General features: G+C 30.0%; 1 protein-coding gene across 6 annotated transcripts in view; it reads right to left on the bottom strand.

Annotated features, from left to right (window-relative positions):
- Positions 1-387: 387 nt before the first annotated feature.
- Positions 388-20,179, bottom strand: part of LOC146528013 (fasciclin-3-like) — a 90,715-nt gene continuing 70,923 nt past the window's right edge. For 2 of the 6 annotated variants that reach the window (XM_085204903.1, XM_085204902.1), the window contains 12 exons: positions 14,926-15,022; positions 14,599-14,680; positions 14,117-14,240; positions 12,695-12,817; positions 12,031-12,222; positions 11,668-11,858; positions 11,178-11,319; positions 10,101-10,214; positions 5,661-5,700; positions 4,666-4,716; positions 3,597-3,723; positions 388-3,217 (listed from right to left, as the gene is read on the bottom strand). In XM_085204903.1, the coding sequence (XP_085061029.1) occupies positions 3,077-3,217; positions 3,597-3,723; positions 4,666-4,716; positions 5,661-5,700; positions 10,101-10,214; positions 11,178-11,319; positions 11,668-11,858; positions 12,031-12,222; positions 12,695-12,817; positions 14,117-14,240; positions 14,599-14,680; positions 14,926-15,022 (1,424 nt within the window). In that variant the 3' untranslated portion in view covers positions 388-3,076. Of the gene's footprint in view, positions 3,218-3,596; positions 3,724-4,665; positions 4,717-5,660; positions 5,701-6,192; positions 8,053-10,100; positions 10,215-11,177; positions 11,320-11,667; positions 11,859-12,030; positions 12,223-12,694; positions 12,818-14,116; positions 14,241-14,598; positions 14,681-14,925; positions 15,023-20,179 lie in introns of those variants that run through there. The other 4 variants (XM_085204904.1, XM_085204905.1, XM_085204906.1 and 1 more) reach the window with 4 other exon arrangements.

Raw genomic sequence — 20,179 nt, 5'->3', positions numbered from 1 at the left:
ATAAATTTTGTAGTAAAACTGTTATTATATTATATGTAATTGTGAAGCCGCCTGTCTGTATCACTTGTGGCCCGCCAGTGCGCCGTTGTGACCGCACTGATAAATGAATCTAGATTTGATTACCGGATTATTTCTTACTTTTGATTCTTTCTCAGCGCGCGTTAACAATGTGCAAAATTTCAGAAAACATAACTTCTGTACGACTCCGAAGCATTACTGCATATGAGATATTCATAAATAGATTTTTCTTATTCTATGAAGTAGGGTTCTAACAATTCATATACTCTGACTCGCTTCGCCTAACACGAAACATGTCTATAAAAAAGCGTAAGTTCAAATACTTTTAAATCTCAAAATACATTGGTTGGACAACAATAAAAAACTAAATTATGACACAAAACATTTATTATCTTAAATAATACACAAACATTAAGTACAAAGCGGATATAGTAATTTCTTAATTTAAAGGTCTGTATAATGAAAGATTCAAGCTAAAAAATAAACTGGGGTAGTTTAATATTGGTTTCTTGATAAAACCTTTTACACGTATTTATTTATATATTAAATATATATTTTTTTAAATATTAATAGTATATAATAAATTGTTCTGTTTTTTATGATGTTTCAGTTTATTTTAAAGCTTGTATATATTATATATGGTGGCAAGTTAAAAAGAACTTATAAAATAAATTCATACATAAATAAAATTTACAAGAACACAGTTAAATATTATTATAACATGGAACAAAAATTTTTAATTTGCAAAAGCTTACAAGAGTTGCAAGATTTTACAAACGACTCTAATGACTCAGAAATAATTATATTTGCCACCATTCTATTGGATATATGTAATTTAAATCTAAATATATAATTTTTTAAATTATGTGCGTGATTAAAGCACCCGTTTAAAATAATATCAATAATATAAAAGAGACAAATCATAGTGTTATATATACATATGTATATGGTAACATTACTATTAGATTGTCTTGCTTAGCATAATTGCAAAATGTACTAACGCACAAAATTTGAAAAAACATGATAATCATATTAATTTATTTTTGTATTGATTTGTCAATTTGAACTTAAATCGGATAAGTATTTAATTATGATATTTTTTACAATACTAAATGATATTATAGTAACTTGTTAACAATATCCCTTATAAATTTAAAATTAGACAATAAATAATTTAAAAGTCTTTTTTCATCTTTAAGTTAAGTAAGATGAAATATTACGGCTTTATTTAAAACTAATATTGTGAAAAGAATTCTATAGTACAATTTTGCGATTTAGTATATTTTGTCACTCAATTAATAATAATATATAGATACATGTATCTGTTTTTAAATAAAAATTACAACTAAAGGACGGATTCAAATTAAAGAAGCTTAATAAAAATGTTTTAGTATTACTGTATATTGATATTATACAAAAAGCTTTTATCAGATACATATTTACGATTTTATTAAGATTTCATACTTATCAGACCAATAACTTAACAGGCACTTGTCAAACAAATATTATATATTATTTTTATTCATATAATATCAATATACAGCTAGCATTAATATATTTTGTACCTTAAAGAATATAAAACAAGAATAAGTGAATATAGAGGGACTTCTACATAATAAAGCCTCCAGAAAAACCCTGTTTTACTCGACTACGTTAACGACTTGATGAGACGAAACTATTTCTTGAAATTTCAACTATTTTTTTTTTAATTTAAATCTAAAATATAAAGTTAGCTTCTATTAATTTAAGTAAACTGTTTATTTAATGTTTAAAGTATTTTTTTGCAATTTTTAACTGTTTAAATGTCAGTCAATTTTATTAGTCGTAGTCGAGCTTTTCATTAATATTTATAATATAAACTCAAAATTAACTAAATAATAATATAAATTGTTAGTCCGAATTTAACGGACGGATAGTTTTATACTTATAATAATAATAAAGTCTTAAAAAGTACTTAAATAAAGGCTTATAAGATAATCATATCTATAATTTACGAATATCAATATAAAGCACACGTTTTTTTTAATCTTAGAACAAAGTCGCATCAAAATGTGTTTATTTTTTTTATATGATAGAAACTGATTTTATATAAATGAGACATTGCACATTAAATGGTAAAACTAAAAAAATGGTAATTGTCTAGCTTTATATTTTATCTCGCATATAAAGGAAACGTAATGTCAAGACACTCCGTTCTACTCTATCCGTCTATATTCGAAACACTGGGTATGTTTTTGTGTATTAGTGTTGTTTTGTTTTTTAATTCGACTTTGATCTATGACTAATCTGTATATATAAATCATAGTTTTAATAGTGAGTACATGAGATTATTAAGAGTTTTATTTAAATATCTTAACTCTATTACATACAAAACTTACTATATTTAAAAAACTGTATACATAATTATTTAAAGTATATAATATTTAACTTAATCGGGAATAAATTCCGTGATCGATATTAATGAAAAAAAGAAATATTACATTACAGTAATTCAATTAAAATAAAATTTCTTTCACTACTATCTGATAAGTTTTTGTTAAATTATTAGAATCCTTGAAATATAACAAAACGGCGGCTGATCTACGGACTGATCTTTATAAAGAATTTTTAAAATTTCATTTTTTTCTTAATTTTTTGTTTGTAAAATACACGTCACTTGCCAGAAAGTAGTGAAACTAGAGTCATAGTAGCTATTTCTAAATATACATTTGGAATATAAAATTTGATAAAATATCGGTGGATCCAATAGTATAAATTGTGTGATATTTTTTAGGCATTACTTTTTTAATTTATATATTTTTTGTATTTCTAAAGATTATTAAAAAAAAAGAAAACAAAAACAAAAGTGGATGGAAAGTTTAATCCGTAATCTGTAGTGCAGATGTTGTAAATTAAAAATATAAGTAATATTTTTGACTACAGCCAAGTATTTTTGACTATAGTCCAATATCTTTATTATTTAAGTAAAATGTGATTCTTTTATTAAAAAACAACTGAAACATAGTTAAACATTTAAAATATATTATTTTATACATATATTTTGTCATGTATAACTAAATTATTCCTTAGTCTCCTTAGGGGTTTGTTCAGTGTATACAATCTCCGCGTACTCGGTGGAAGGCGGCGGAGGTTTCTCCGCGTTTTGTTCTCCTAGAGCTAGCTCAGCGTATACTACACCTTTCTTTTCTTCGGCTATATTCTGTAATGTAAAAAAATCTAATTAATACTCGTATTATAAAATTGTGAAAGTTTGTGAGGATAAATATGAAACTACAGAACGAATTCCGATGAAACTTTACAGTTGTAGAGTTTGTATATCCAAATAACACATAGGCTATATAATTTATGAGAAGATTTTGTATTATTAATATAACAATAAGTGTCGAAAAAAAGCGCGGCGTTGGGTTCCGCCACTCAAAACCTAGCGAACCTCAACGACGCGTCTTGCAAAATTGTAATCGTCCTATCTTAAACTGTAAATATCCCCATAAACATAATTTGTTAAGATTAATTAAAATAGTTAAATACTTTAAGTAAATATCTAATCACCACCTCTCCAAAACTATAATTTTCCATACCTTATCTTCTACCTCCTGTGCCTCAGTCGCCTGCACTCTGTCCCGTCCTCTCGGCAGGACGGCCCTCACGCGGGCGCTCAGTTGACTGAGACGCGACCTCTGTCCCGCCGCACTCTCTGTGTCGCTACTAACACATATAAACAAGTTAGGAATAGAGAAGTGATGTAGGCTACGTAGGAATGCAACCCCTGGGTTTAACGGCGAAATAATGGCAGGTTAAAGCAGACTAGTTATAAGTTGTTCTATTATAGATTAACGGGACATTATAAGGTGAATTTTGGTAAACTAAATTAATATGATTTCGGAGGTTATAGAGAAGTGTTAGATGACTTAATAATAGAAACACCTATATAAATTTGTTATAAAATTTGGCACCGTCTGCATCACTACTATCACATACATATATATATGTAAAGTGAGTAAAGAAAAGAGTTATGTTATTCGAGGGTGTTTCTGTAATTATAAAAGTTAGATAATTTATGGATAAGAGCGTGAGGTGATATGGAAATATAATATTATTTAAATGAAACCATTTACCGGATTAATCACGTAAATTTAGTATTACACATTTTTGGAAACACAACGTATCGGCCACTTTGCATTGGTCGCGGGTAGAATGTGTTTTTTTAGATGCACTTTTTATACTGAATTTACATTTTCTTGGCATTTCAAGTGAATTAGATTTTATATGGATAAATATGGTAAAATTTTAATGAGTTATTTGGTTCTCAAATTCATAATAAAAAAATGCGATTTAGTAGCCATATTGCCAAATTTTCTTGACCTTAGCTAATCTTTTTGTGTAAAGGTAGTAGGTAGCCACACATTCTAACATTATGGGTATAAAATACATTCATATCAAAATATATACAATTTTCCACTGAAAATAGTTTCATTTAAAGCATGACCTTATCATGTGATGAAACAATGTGTTAAAAAACATAATACTTAAAATATACCTTAGTAAACTTTAAAGTTATAATATTATAATTTTTAATTAAAAAGCAATCTTATTATTATTATGTTAGTTTATATGCAAAGCGAAGCGGACTGTTAAATATAAACATACGTTCTAGAAGATACGAGCCCTCCCTCTAAAAGCACGTTTTCCGCTGGAGTCCTTTAATTATAAACAATAAAAATTTGCAAAAATTTACAAAGCTGTCTATGTTTTAAAATGAAGCGTAAAATTTACAATTGTTAGTATTATTTATTTACATATATTTTACAAAAAGATAGAAAACAAATAATATTTAAAAGAATAATAGGCATGATAATTTTTTTTTCACTGACAAAAATTTTTAGATAATGAAAATTAAATTGCTATTCTGATTCAGTATAAAATTTGAAGAGAGCATGATTGAACCCGAAACATTGATATCCTTCATATCAAAAAAGTGAAAGTTCAAATTCAAATGCTTCGGTAATTATATTACATACTAGCGCCCCGCTCGCGGTTTCACCCGCGTGAACTATGTTATAATTAATTTCTGTCTCCATGACTACGTCCTAGTGACGTCTATGCAAAATTTGAGACTCCTAGCATTTAGTAACGAATGACAAAGACAAATGTCATTAGTAACGAAGTTTCATACAAATTTTTAACCCCAAAAACAAACCCTTAGAAGTTGAATATTGCAAATTCCCGTCCTAGCGAGCACCTACGTCCTATAAATAACTCCTATGCAAAATTTGAGATTCCTAGCACTTGTAGTATCTGAGATTTCGTGATGAGTGAGTGACCTTTCGATTTTATATATATAGATAAAATCTTAATGCTTAGTAAAAAACCCAAGTCCATGTTATTTACCACTAAATACAATAAATTTCATGATTTAAATGATTATTATACACCTAACAATTTCTTAATATAGTAGGTAGGTATTTTTATAAATATTCTTTTACAGAGTAATAATTTTAGCATATTAATTTAATGTACATATATCTAATTAATATTCTCAGTAATTAGCCTTTATATACATATTTATAATATTCACATAAAAAAAGATTGTTAGCAGTAAGTAATATGTTTCATAAAATCATATGTAATAGTTTTTTACTTACGATTCTCCAGAACTCTTGGTGTGGTCTCGACTCCTATCACCTGAAACAGTATGTGTGATACAAAATATTTAGTATTTATATTTTATCCATAATACTGAAATAGCTTCCCACCTTTCTCTAAGTAGATATATTGTTATTAATGAATATGGCATAATGTTTTTAATTATGAAAAAATAATTTCAGATAACATTTTGAAATATATATATTTTTATGAAAAATACAGTGGAATGTTTTAAATTTAATAATATTTTTTTGGTTTTTGCTTCAATTATGAATATTTTCTAAGTTTAAATTTTCGTTTTTGAAAATTGTTGCAATGTCGTTAATAAAATAAAAAATAATGCACTATTATACTTACCAAATAAACAGTGTACGTGAAAATCTTTTAAAAACATTTAGAGATATAAAAAATAATCTTCTTATATCGAGTTACCATCAATTTATTGGCAATACATTAATAATTATTAGTAAAACAATCATGTGTATTTTTTGTTATTAGAGGGGTTTAAAAGTCTGAAATAAAACAAACTAATATCTTATTAATAAATACTTTATATTCATAATTCGTGGTATCCATTTAATTCCAGTTTCTTCACTATTTCTAAATAACATCGAGACATTTTAGAAAAAATTACAAAAATGGCGGTAATGTTGCAAAAAATGACATTTTATTTTTTTTATTTCATCTTAATTCTTGTGCAAAATGGCAGTGTTTTAATTGACACATATGCAAAATATACCTTAAAATAATATATCGGTACAAAAATAAAAACTAACAATATAAAAAATTGTGTTTGATATTAAAAAAAATACTATGAAAAAATCACAAAAGTCTTAAATTAAATGTCATTTCTACGTTTTTACATTAAAAGAGAAAGAATTCACGATTTTTTGTCTTTTTAATTTCCAAAATGGTTTTTTTTTAAGTTTCACTAAAATCTTCCTTAATCTGCATTTTAGTAATAAAAAGTAAAAAATCGTGATGCATTTTAGTAAAAATCTTAACTTAAACACTATTTTTTAAGTAATAACGCTATTATATACAATAATAACATAAATGGTGGTTCGAACACATAAAAGAAACTTAAAATTAATTAAGTTTAACACAAAATGGCCAGTTTTTACAATAAAATGTATAAAAATTATGTAATTTTAAAGTCAAAAAGCAGTAAAAGAATATTTGTGTCTTAATTTACAGTTTTTTTAAAGCAAAAACATATTTTTTCAATATTAATATCTATTGCAAAATACATTCGAAAAATTGCCTAATCTATACATTACGATGGGATCCGTTTAGAAACACGAGATTCTTATTAACTATGAATATTAAAATTTTTAATTCCTAAAACATCAATCGAGAAAAAATTTATTTAAACAGTTATCTAACAATAAGTAGATATTATTATTTATATATAAAATACATTGCAGTTTTTGTGTACAATTTTTTTAAATTGAACAGGCTACCTACAGTTATTTGCAATGTATGTATAATGTTATAGAAAATATATATGAGACCATGTTAACTTATCATAAAGTATATTTTTTACCCAAAATTTAGGGTACGTTTATATTATTTCATATGAAAATTACGACTAAAGCATCGCCAATGTTAAATTTTTCTTTATTATAGGGTAAAGAGAATCTATTTTATAGGATTTATTTAAAATATTAAAGTGTAAAATTAAATAAATTCCCGTTCTTTTTCGTTGATTAAAATTATTAATTTCTAACAATTTTTTAACATCTTCTGGCACTATACGAAGATATATGTATTTTTTTTAAGTAGTAACACTGTCACTCATTTAAAAATATGAAATTAGTATTTTTGACAATATTTTCATTATTTCAAATAATAATGAATTGATTACAATTATAAAATGTATTTCTTATAACAAATTAACTTTAGGTTAGAGATATAAATATACATGTGATGTTATACAAAAATTCAAATTGTTTCATTATAGTTTTACCTAAATCATAATAATTTAACAGGACTCGCGTCAACGCCCTTAAAATAAAAATGACCTAATTCAAAACTCCTACTCCTATAACTTTTGTTTTTTACTAAAAACTGATCATAAACCCCTATTCTACCAGTCTATTCCACTCAATTTCATAATATATATTGTTCTTTTCTGACTTAACTCATTATTGTTCTAAGAGTGCATCATATAATAAATGAAAAATTGTTTATTCTTTAAAAATGAGTGACAGTCATAACTTACAATTTAGACAGCAGTATCGGGTTTTTTCTCGGGGTGTTTCGTATCACCATTGCTGATATATTCGCCATGGTCGTGTGATGGGTTTTCGGAGCCCTTTATATCTTCATGGGAAGGCAATGGGGCTTCTGAATCCGCGCCATCAGGTATATCAGTCCGATGCGACCGTCCTGCCACATAGCAAGAATAAGCGATCAAGAATTGGACTGTTGTCTTGAAGGTAATCGATTCAAATTTGATGTAAGTTATTTTTTTTTGGTTTTAGTAAGACTTGTGTGTTAGAGAAGCTTTTGTTTGGTTGTTTGTTAGTTCTAGGTTGTGTCGAGTTGAAGTTGGACATATTTTTTTAATTTTCATGAAAAACTATATTGGAAAATTATGTTTTAATTTATAAAAGTAAGTCATCGCTTTGTTATACTTTAGTAATACAAATCTTTATTGTGAATTGCAATATTGATGTTTTTATACGACATGATAAATACGTGTTAATTATTTTGTGATAGTGATAATTTAAAATGTATTCGTGTTTAGTTATTATCATCAAAACAACCATCACCAAAAAAATGTGAATCAACTTTAAATAGCAACTAATTTCACTATTTGAAGTGCATGAACCCAACACCAAGGAAAAATAAATAACAAATAATAATTATTATTTCAAAGATATTTTCAAAATATTAAGAACTAAAAGTTTTCACTGCACTGTATCTATAAAAATTAAATGAACCATAATGCAAGAAACTTAAATTAATAAGATTTTTTTATCATGCATACAAATTGCAAGTAAATTCATGCTTTTAAAAGAATTAAATTAAAATTTTTAAGAAGAATAAACATATACATGCTTCGATAACACATTTATTAGTTAACAGCCAAAAATTACATGCGAATTATTTCTTTAAAACTTTCGAAATTCTTGATCACTCAATATTGCTACATGACATGACAAATTTCCAATAAAAAAACAATAACAATTTGCAAGACCAAAAAAGCACTGCAAAATACACTTTTTTTAAATAAAAATTTCGTGTGTAAAAAACGTTTGAAAAATTTGTAAAAAAAAGCAAATTTTTTTATATAAAAAAATAATTTTACCTATCGACTCGCCGGTGAGACTGTAGAAGATTTAAGACTTTAATTACTTTTTAAACATGCCTATATTTTTTTAAAGCGTATGAAGAAAGCGTTATGAAAATCCACGAAAACGCGGGTAGCTCGCAAAAATTACGTTCCAGGGGAATTACCAAAAAATACACATGACGTCACAAGTTACATAAAAATTACATGCGATAATATGGATGGAATTGAAATGAACATGCATATTATTTGTATTTGTCAATATTTTTAATAAAAAAAAACAAGGACAAGCAATATGACAATAGTCTATAAGTTTTGAATAAAGTTAAAAATATTTTTATTTTATTTTGTTTAATCAAAAAGAAGAGAACCATCTAGCAAAGAAGCTTATAATCTATATAAAATTCTAATTTACACAATTATATTTTCTACAATAATTTATTAATATAAATATTAAAAAATAAAATACATAAATGAAAATCCTTAGTAAAAATATTGATTATTGTCAAATTACTTAAACATCAAGTTAGTGTGAATGAGAGGGTCACGCAAAAAAGTACCTCATCCACGACTATTGTCTACATTGTTTTAGAACCGTTTGGATAAAAAATATTTTTAAAACTTTTAATTTCATATATGTATGCTTGTATCTATTTAGAAAAATGTTTAACGTAGCAGGATTTGAACCTGCTTCTGTTATAATACCACCGTATAAATCCACATTATTTAAATTAATTTATTTCGCTTTTTCTATCATCACGTCATCACTATAAAATATAAAAGTACTGTTTTTTAAAACAAAAGATTCTCATTTTTAGAGCATTTTCCCGTAAATTTTAAATAACACTAAATAACAACTATAAAGTTAATCATTCAATAAAAAATATAGAAACATCCAAACGATTCACAAATATTTCAAAAATATAATACATAACGTTCGAAGGCTCGTGGGCACCCTGAAGTTAGCTGTAGATTGCTGCAGAGCAATTGATTTTAGCATTTTTTCTTACTTTTAATTACTATCAGACACTACTATCTACAGAATAAAAAACATTCGCAAATGTTTAGAAAACTTTAGAGCGTTCACGACTCGTCGATCGCACTGTAAATAATATATTTGAAAAAAAAAATCATTTCTTACCAGCGAAACACCACCTGTCAGTTGCTTTCGCGAACACAATGAGGAATACAGCGATCAGAAGTATCAAGATTGCTATTACTATGCCCACGATGGCACCAGCTTCTAGTTCTACACCTGTTTAGTGAAAATAGTTTATTAAATAGTTGAAAAGGTGATAAAGGAGTGTATTACCTGTAGGAAAGAGAAAGAGAGAAAACATTAGTGATCTACTAATGTTCTATTAAAATTGATTATTGTTTTTACATGCTGTCGATAATAATCAGATATGTTTATAACTAAAATAAAACTATATTTTTTACTACTTCATATGTATGAACAAAACGACTAATCTACAAAAACATTATAAACGTTCCTTTACTCTCAATAGAATTACTACCAAACATCAATGGACCTAGCGATTTCTTTATTGAAAACCAAATTCTTTAAGCAATTTTAAATAAGCATAAAATATCTTGACAATATCTTCATGCTCAGTAATATAAAAATAAATATTTCAAGCTATATTAACAAAATGCCGAAAAAAAATTTCATTTCTAGGTCTTGAAGTTCTTACCATATACATCGATCGTGAGAAACGAGGATTTTGCTTTGCGTGCTGTTGAGTATATTTTATTTAGTTTAATTTTTATGGTAAAAGTGCATTAAACATGTTATATTTAAGATGAAATGAAAAAGAAATGTCATAGATGTCAGAAAAAAATATATTTTTTGTTTATTTTGTTGGCAATACTTAAAAGTTGTGGAGGTAGATGATAAGGCTTGGGTTTGAAGATGGATGACAGTCGTCAATTAGAATTGGGTCTGTCTTTGTAATTTGTGATGGATGACTAAGTAGTAAAATTTTATAATTTGCAAATCCGTATAACTGAGGGCCGGATAATCGAGTTCTCACTGTACATAAAACTTTACTTGATCTTTTTCTATATTTATATTAAAACGTTTTTTATCATCATCAAAACTCTTTAATAATAATGATATCTTTTAATAAAAGAGAAACATAGTGTCTCAACACTACATTCTATCTCGTAAAAATTGGGAAAAAGCTGTAATAATAGATTTTGTTTTGGTAAAACTTACCAGCTGGTTCATCCATAGTGCTCAGTCGTAAAGCAAACTCCTCTCTGCCCAAATCGTTTGAAACACGAAGGTAGTAGGTTCTATCGACGTCTTCTTTAGCCACTCTCATTAGGACCAGCGTCACGTTGTAGTAGCCACCGCCCTGGTAATTTAATTATTAAATTTTAATTTTAATACATAAACATGAATTGATGCCGTCGTGTCGGGTGTGAACGTAACGGCTGTGAGTTCGATTCCCACTCGGGGAATCAAATATTTAATGGCGAGTTCCGCCACTAGATCATTTCTCGTTTAGGTCCGCTATTCATCACGCGAAATGTGTTTAAAATTGAGCAGAAAGTAAAAGAGAAAAGAGTGTGATAACACTAAATTTCCTCTGCCAACTTAATACACATACTGAGTCGTGCTGTTGCGGGAAAACGTGTGAAACTGTAAATTAAAAATGTTAATGATTTTTTTATCCAAGTAAAATATAAAATTTCCTGCTTACCAAATGCACAGGCTCCAAGGCCATAATAGATCCATCCTCGTTATTCCTGGGCGGTACCAGCACAAGGTCTCCAATCGTCCACTCGCTAGTAGGAGCGGGGTTTGCCCTCACAGTGACATTCAAACGACCTTCAGAACCGATCTTCAGTCCAAATATGGTGATTTGACCTGATTCCAGACGTTTTGGTGGATCTGCGAAAAGAAATTTAGGTTTGAGTTTTATAGTTGGTTTAGTAACAAGACTTAAGTATAGAATAATAGCAAAGCGCTATAATATATATTTTTTTAGCTTTACGTTGTGTACCGCATATAACAAGTTACAACACATATATTAAAAATATATATTTATTCCAAAATAACTTACAATGCACAGTTATCTGCCTCGCAGCCTCCTTAGGTCCGTTCAGAGCTTCGTGTTCAGATCGACAAGCCAGCTTTCTGCCGTTGTCCTCGGGCGCCAGGCTCCTGGAGACGTTCTGACTGATGGTTTGCAAGTCACTGCCGGGCTCCGATGTGATGATGGGCTGGTGCACTCCGGCGAGGAGTTGGACCTCGTCTATGGGAAAAAGATTTGTATTAAAAAAATGTAGTTTTAATTTGGAAGGGTTATTGTTGTTTATTAATCGTTTTTAACATAAGTATATATGCCTGTAGGTGGAGATATATTTACATGGGGAAATTGTCTACTGACGGAAATAAAAAAAACATTGAATAGCCAATAACATAATCACACTTACTACCATCGCCTAATTTAAAAAAAAAACATTAAATGGAAGTTAAAATTCAAAGGTTTTGGTAACTTTAAAGTATTATAAGAAAATAAAAGTTTTACATTTTCACGTTCTTTTCCGCATAGCATGAGATATACGGAACTTAGTGACATCAGACTCCGTTCACCACGCACCACATAATTTTAGAGACATTGCGTGTAGGGTAACGAAACTCAACGCTGCGCTTTGTCTATGTTTGTCTGTCCCAATACAGCACGAAAATAAAATTAATATTGATATTAAAAAAGGATAACTTACCTAAAAACCAAGTAATCTTGGCAGCTGGTCTTCCATTGGGCACTACACATTGCGCCATGAACATGTCACCTTCTTTAAATGTCGCTTGAGGCGGAGAATTCAATATGGGATCCTCAGGTGCCCCTGAAAGTTAAATATGGAAAATATAGCATTTATCGAGGCATTGCCTGTTGAGTAGCGGAACTTAACGACGGGCTTTTTTGCTTTGGTGTCAGAGCGAAGAAATGAAAATATTAATAAATATTATTTATTATCCATTCCCTTGAGTTGGGATCGAACCCCACGACCGTCGCGTTAGTCACACTGGGCCATGACAGCCTCTTGATAATCTCTAATTTTCGCCAATAATTGATTTTCTCATATATATTCCATTCCATATACGGGCAGCGATCAGTTACATTTTTATTATATGTATACATATACATGATTGAACATACGTTTCATATATAACAGACAAATTTTAACAATGTTTATTTTACCAGTTTTGTAACTGTCCCACCCGGGTCGCCAGGTTTTTTGTAATTTCCATACAAATTGGCCTCGCGTTTGGCGGTTTCATTCTCATGGGATTGTTTAAATATTGGCTATAATAAACGAAAGTGCACAGAGCGTGATAATTTATTAATGTGTACTCCAAATTTATGAATAGTTCACGCTGTAACCCGCAGAGCAGCGGGAACTTAGTATTACGACACTGCTTGTGCAGGTTACTAAGTTACATATTACGTGTTGATTGGTAGATCTCAACCTCGTTCTGGCTACCGGAATGGGGATTGAACCGACAACCATTGCATTTACAGTAAAACGACTGCGCCATGACGACCTCTACAGATTTATGTGATAACAAGAACTATTATAACTAATATTACTTCTAATGTAACTTAATGGATTACTGCAGTTAGCTCATAATTTGTTTTAAAACATTTTTTTAACAGTTAAACCATTTTTTTTAGAAAAGGTGTAAAAATTTTGCCGTATTTGCCGGGATTTCAACCTGCTTCTCTTGGACGATCTCCAAGTGCCGTTCAAAATGTAATGTACGTTTTAATGCTTATTTTCCTTCTAGTATTTTTTGAGGCTTAATGTTTTTCTTATATTATGTACTTTCTGAAAATGTCTAAGGAAAATTGTCAATTTTTATTTTAGTTTCACGTTTTTCTTGCAATAAGATGGTAAAATGAGTAACTCATCTTTTTTTTATTTTGTACTGGCAACATCTGTTGTCTAAAAATATAAAGTACTTTTTTACCTACCCATTCTTACTAGCGTATCTCTGTCTCTCGTACTTTCATCCTTCATATTTTTCCTCTACTCTTCTTATTACTTATTTTCCTATAATTTGCCTATTGAACCTAAACATCTTGACAGTTAGAGATTTTGTCACAATGGACTGACATTTTTAATTGAAATCTTAATACTCACTCGCAACAAGTAATCTCATAGTGCCCGATACTTCTTTAGCTCCAGACTGAGGGGGGAGCCAGCAGGAGATGTTCCCGTTCAGTTCCTCTCTTACTCTATTTATATGGGCACCGCATTCTCCAACCTGAAAATTTTGAAAGGAAATTAGGGTTATTTCCTTGATAGAAATTAACGTAATACAGAAGACTAACTTTTTCATAATATAGAATAATTTTTACTTAATAGTATGAAAAATCTATATTTTATAATAATATTATATTATAGAGCATAAACAATTGCTTGGTTGAACGCACTGATTTCTTGAACTACTGATTCCAATTCCAACCTACTTTTGTTGTCGTATAGTCCTTTTTTACATTGCGTTTATCTTTTAAATGGAACTTAACGTACGTACTATGTCTAACGAATCCGAAGTTAAAAATAAGAGCAGAAGGGATTATAAAAACATAACAGCGAAAATAATATATAAAAGGAAATCGAACCTGTAGCCCTTGTCCAGCATAAACAATCTCTTCATCTTGCTTGCCAGGGATCAACCGATACGATGTAGATCCTACTGTCATACTGGAAAATAATAAACACAATTCTTAAAACATTATTTTCTTAAAGTTTATGTTAGTTGCTGGAGTTAGAAAATTATTCTAGCTATTTAGAGATTTCTTTATTCTCTTTTACGTTTTGTCTAGCTTATTGCAGGGTAGGCAAGACACTACTTGCCACTTGCTAATTTAAGACGTTGCGTGTTGAGTTGCGGAAACTAACGCCTCACTGATAAGTGCCACCCATAGCGGAAAAAGAAAAATACATACCGACACGCGTCAATAGGGTACGGCACTTTGCAGACCACGGTGAGGTCATCTCCCTCTCGCCGCACAGCCTCCAAAGGAGTTATTTCTACGTTTTGACCTGTAAAAGAATACAAATACGAATAAGTTTAAAATATGGAAGGAGTGTTATATATTCAAAATTATTTTCATAGTTTGGGTAAAAGAAAACGCGGCGTTGGGTTCCGCCATTTTAAAAAGGGACGTAAAGGTATAGTGGTAGGATATACATATTATACGAACATATTATAACAGAGTGTCTTAACACTAGATTCTAAAAAGAATAAAGGCAAATTCAAAACATTTATTAAACAAGTTTAAACTTTCGAATCGTTAATTAACATGATTTACCAAACGTTAGTATTGTCAGTCCTACATTAAACTACAACCGAGAAAGAATGCAATTTTGCTGGATACCTCTAAAAAAATTTAAAAAAACATATATTTTTTTTTATTCTTGTTCTAAAACAAACTGTAGTTCCCGTGATATTTCCCCCATATGTGTATCTTTTGAACTGAAAATACTCTAAAAACATGTCTGTATCAGTATGACTCGTCTCATCCGCACTTAGACCGTCATTTAGGATTGGCACTTGCTTATCGCATTTTATTGAATCGATATTAGTTTTATATTATAAAACCGTCGTGACTTAGCGATGAGGCATCTCGTTTTATATGTAACGTTGAGAATACGGTTCTCTAATGGGACGAATGAATTATTTTTATGGAACCTTTGGAATTTTCGAGACATTGCGTGTAAATTGATGTAAAGGAACACCGCGTTCTGTCTTGTTACTGAAGTGAGAAAATGAAAAATAATTTATTCCACGGGTGGCAACTGAATCCATAACCGTCGCGTTTACAGTTAAACTTCGTCCCACTGCGCCACAACGGCTTCGATTTTATATATTACTAAATAATATATTTTTTAAATTATTTATTCTATACTAGTGCCAACCCTAGTTATAAGAGCTTACCAGTTTAAACCGCTCCGAACTGGATTCGTTCGGTATTAACCGATTACATCTGAATGTGGTTTAAATTTCTTAGTCCATTAGGAATTTGAACTGAATTGGACTCAGTTTTAGCTTTTACTATTAGATAGTAAAATGTAGTGAGTAAAGCCTTAAAATTCAAAAAAATGTGGTAGTAATCGAACCCATAACTCGCTCACAGTCACTTCGGGATACGACTGTTATAATATATAACAGTCGTATAGTATAATAAGTATTACTAAATATAATACGACTTTTTATGAAAAAAATAATATTCTAGATTCTTTCGTCTGTCTAGACTTATGGAATTCTCAAATTTCATAGTTGGGAATTGATATGTCTGGTTAAACATAAACAGTATAGACGTGGGTTATTAGTATCCTCTAAGTAGTCTTTTTTTTCTACTTTCACGCTATATCTCGCATAAAGCAAGATCGACATAGTGAACTAAGTGTTGCAACTCCGTTCTATGCTTTTCGCCCGAAATATTTCAAAATAGTACGTGTAAATCATTCATAGCCTTGCCAGAGAATTTTGCTTCCCCTAAGTAGGCATCGAACCCACAGCCCTCCGTCCTTACAGTTAAACGACTATAATATAACTTTATTTTATTATAAATATAAGATTTTATCTATATGTCTTCATAATAAACGTCTAGAAGAATTCTAATAAGTGTCGCGACATTTGATGAAAAAACACCACTCATATTACATACAATCTACTAGACTTAGAACAGAGGAAGGCATAGAGAATATTAATTTGTATTTTTTTTGTGTATTTAGGAATTCCTATGTTTAGTCATAAATCAGCCATCTTTTAGACAGGGTAGGCAAAGGAAATCTAATGTTCGTAACTAGTATCCGGTTAGTAGGTAGTAGTTGAAATGAGTCCATAACCCACGAGCTTACAAACAAAATCTGAACTCATGTACATGTATAAATATAAATAAATAAATGATACGACTAAGAAGGCCCGTCGTAGTTCAGGGGCACAAACGTGCAACTGCATACGCAACAGGTTCGATTCCCACTGGGGAAAATAAAAAGAATTATTAAACATATTATTTCTTTATTTAACACTAAGTTACCAGGTTCCCTCTGCTTACCCTACTATGTGCGGGATACTAAAATATTAATATCGATAAAAATCATAGTTTATTACATTTTATACATATAAGTCTCTAAAGATATCTCTGCGTTTAATTTCCCTATCTCATCAAAATAGCTCGCTATTAGGATGAATGGCGACGAGATGATCAAATCTAATGAGGTCACGTTATAATGTTACTTTGTTTACTTTACTTATTATATGTACATATACTCGGCGTACTTGGCGGCAGTTGTGGATTCGAATCTTACTTAGACTTAGTTTTTTTGTATCTATTCGATTAAAATAGAATAAACAACGCACACGCTAACTACACGCTTTTACTGCATTCTAGGGTAGACAGAAAAACGTAGTGCTGAGACACTCTCAATTTCTTTGTTTCTGTCGAATTTTCGAGACATTACATGTTCAGTAGCAGAACTCAACACCGCACTTCGTCTAACTGATCGGAGAATAGAAAGTAAATTAAGTGTGATTTCCCTGAGTCTCCATTTGGAGCCCACATCGAACTCAAAACCATTAACATAGTAACATTTTCAGTCAGACGCTGACCATTACGCCACGACAACCTTAACTATCTTTTTTTAAGCTTCCCCCTGTATTCTTCATATAGTAGAGTAGGCAGAGGAACATGGTAAACCTAGTGTTAAGATACTCTTTTCTCCACTATGTTATTTGTAAAGTACTACAATAATTAAAAAAAAGTATATCCATATGCAATACAATATTGAATACATTACCCTCTTTCCTACAATCGATTAATAACAAGGTGTCCCCTAACGAGGGGTTATAATATGAACAAATGACTGGTCTCTTGTATAACAATTGCTGAACACATTTTGATGTAGATACCTCAGGGAATTTTGCAATTACTAGGTTTGGCTTTCTAATATAGTAATGGAGTAAACGGGGATATATTATATTGATTATAGCAATAAAATATTAATAATTTATTGGTAGTGTTGCTACTTTTTTCGTGTGATCGTCATTGTGCAAGGGTGCACACACGAGGCAATGATTCTATGTAAAAAAGGCTCTTGTAGGATTGAATTGAATTGAATTCTTGATATATGGCAATCTCTTGTAGGATTTGAAGCCCCAGCGTTGAGTTACGCCATTCAATGTCACGAAAATTGGATAACGGAGAGTCTCAACGCTACTGCTTTCTTCTACATTTTTAATGATACTAGTGAGACACTCAACAGAATGTGAACGGTGAATACACCTTAGAAAGTAAATTTCAGATTTGAACATTGTCTTAAATAGAAACCGAACCCGCAACCGCAACGTGCGACTGCCCCCTCAACGACAAGTTTCAATATTATTGTGCGACGAACAAACAAACGGTTTTAATATAGTAGCGAATGCGTAGCAATATATTCTACACGTGTTATTTGGACATAGCCGCGGGGTGAACCTTGTAAAAGAGGGTAGAATGCTTATTACAAAGTGTCGATTGTGATTCAATTTGTATAGGGTAAAACCCGGATAGTTGCCTCGGACGGATACTTGCCTCAGTTTCAAATGCTCTATGTTAGACGTGTTTACAGTGTTTCTTTTTGATCATAATAAGAAGCGTCCCCCGCGTAGGACTCGGTGCCGCATCAGCTGTCGAAGTAGGTGCACGAGTTTTGTCCGTGTGAGTAAAAATCTTCCGCGATGATACTTTGACGAGCGTCAGAATTATATTGGCAAGTAATCTCCGTTAAATATAATTATAACTAATTGCGGTTTTAGTAAAATAATTATTTCTTTGATTGCATTAGAGTTTAAATTGCACTGTAATAAACGTTTTGTTGTTAAATATGTTTTATTTATTTTGTAAATAAAAAGGGCAAGTATCCGTATCAAAAAGGATAGTTGCCTTACTGTCTTTTGCGGATTGTTGCCCTGGGGCAACTATCCGTAACTACACATTTTAACGAGCAAACAGATTTTTTTCTTAGTTATTTTTTTCATTTGGTTTTACCTTTTTTTCTTGGTGATATTTTTATTGGGCTTTACTATAGTTTATCTTAAATAAAATCTCAACAGCAAAATGCCTCGCAAGTATAAACGAAAGCCAGGCGTGGTGCCGCGCCACATCAGCTGGACAGAAGATAGCTTAGCACTTGCGTTCGAAGATCTAAATAGAAAACAAGAAAGTATCAACGAAATATCCCGGATTTATGGCATATCCTCTCGAACCTTAAGAAATTCAAAATAGCAATATCAATTAGCAAATTCAAAAAAATGAAATACCAACAAAGAAGTTAAAGTTGATAATTATTGTGTAGAATGTTTTGAAAATTATAATTTAACTAAATCAAAATCAGATTGGATACAATGTGAGATGTGTCGAATGTGGTTGCATGAAACTTGTACAACATTCAAAAACCATTGCATGTGGCAAGTTGAAAACCTTGGCTTCTGGTAATAGTAATCTGGTAATCTGGTAATCTGGTAATCAATACTAATGCCAAAGTTATTCCCATAATTATTTTTAATATTTAAGATAAATACTAATATTTAATTATTTTTTTAAATTAAAAAATTACATGTTCAAATTTAAAATTTTAAAACCTTAGTAATTTTAAGTGTTGTTTAGGTAATAATTATAAAGGATCTCAGTAAGTAATTAGAACTGAATACTTATTTAATAGATGCTAAGCCAAAGTTAATTCTTATTTTTGTTGTTGTTCTACCTTTAAAATAAATAGTAATATTTAATTATTATTTTGGATACTTAATTACCATTTTGGAGTCTATTTTGTTGTAATTTTATAATTATATTGACTTTGATTAATACTTAATGAAAGATTGTGTTCAATAACAAAAAGTGATTACTTAAATTAATATAAGTTCGTTTTTATTTGAAAAAAAAATAGACAGGCAAGTATCCCCCGAATCATTTTTAACGTTAGGCTAGTATCCGCCATAGTAGGCAACTATCCCCTTTCTTAGAGGCTACGTAAAACAGGCAGTACTCAAAATTAATAATATTTATATTTGAAAAAAGTGGCTAAGTTAGAAGATTAATATACTATGTTTAAGAACACACATTGAATAGGTAATGTAGTGATATACATTTCTAACAAAAGAGCTTTTTCAAAAAGTGTGGCAACTATCCGGGGTTTACCCTACATGGTGTTCTAAAA

Source organism: Heliconius melpomene, chromosome 20 (assembly GCF_056956725.1).
Source record: "Heliconius melpomene rosina isolate 202511_hmr_F chromosome 20, ASM5695672v1, whole genome shotgun sequence".
NCBI classification, from domain to species: domain Eukaryota; kingdom Metazoa; phylum Arthropoda; class Insecta; order Lepidoptera; family Nymphalidae; genus Heliconius; species Heliconius melpomene.
The sequence above is the reverse complement of the archived record's forward strand: the minus strand, read 5'-3'. Positions and strand labels throughout refer to the sequence as shown.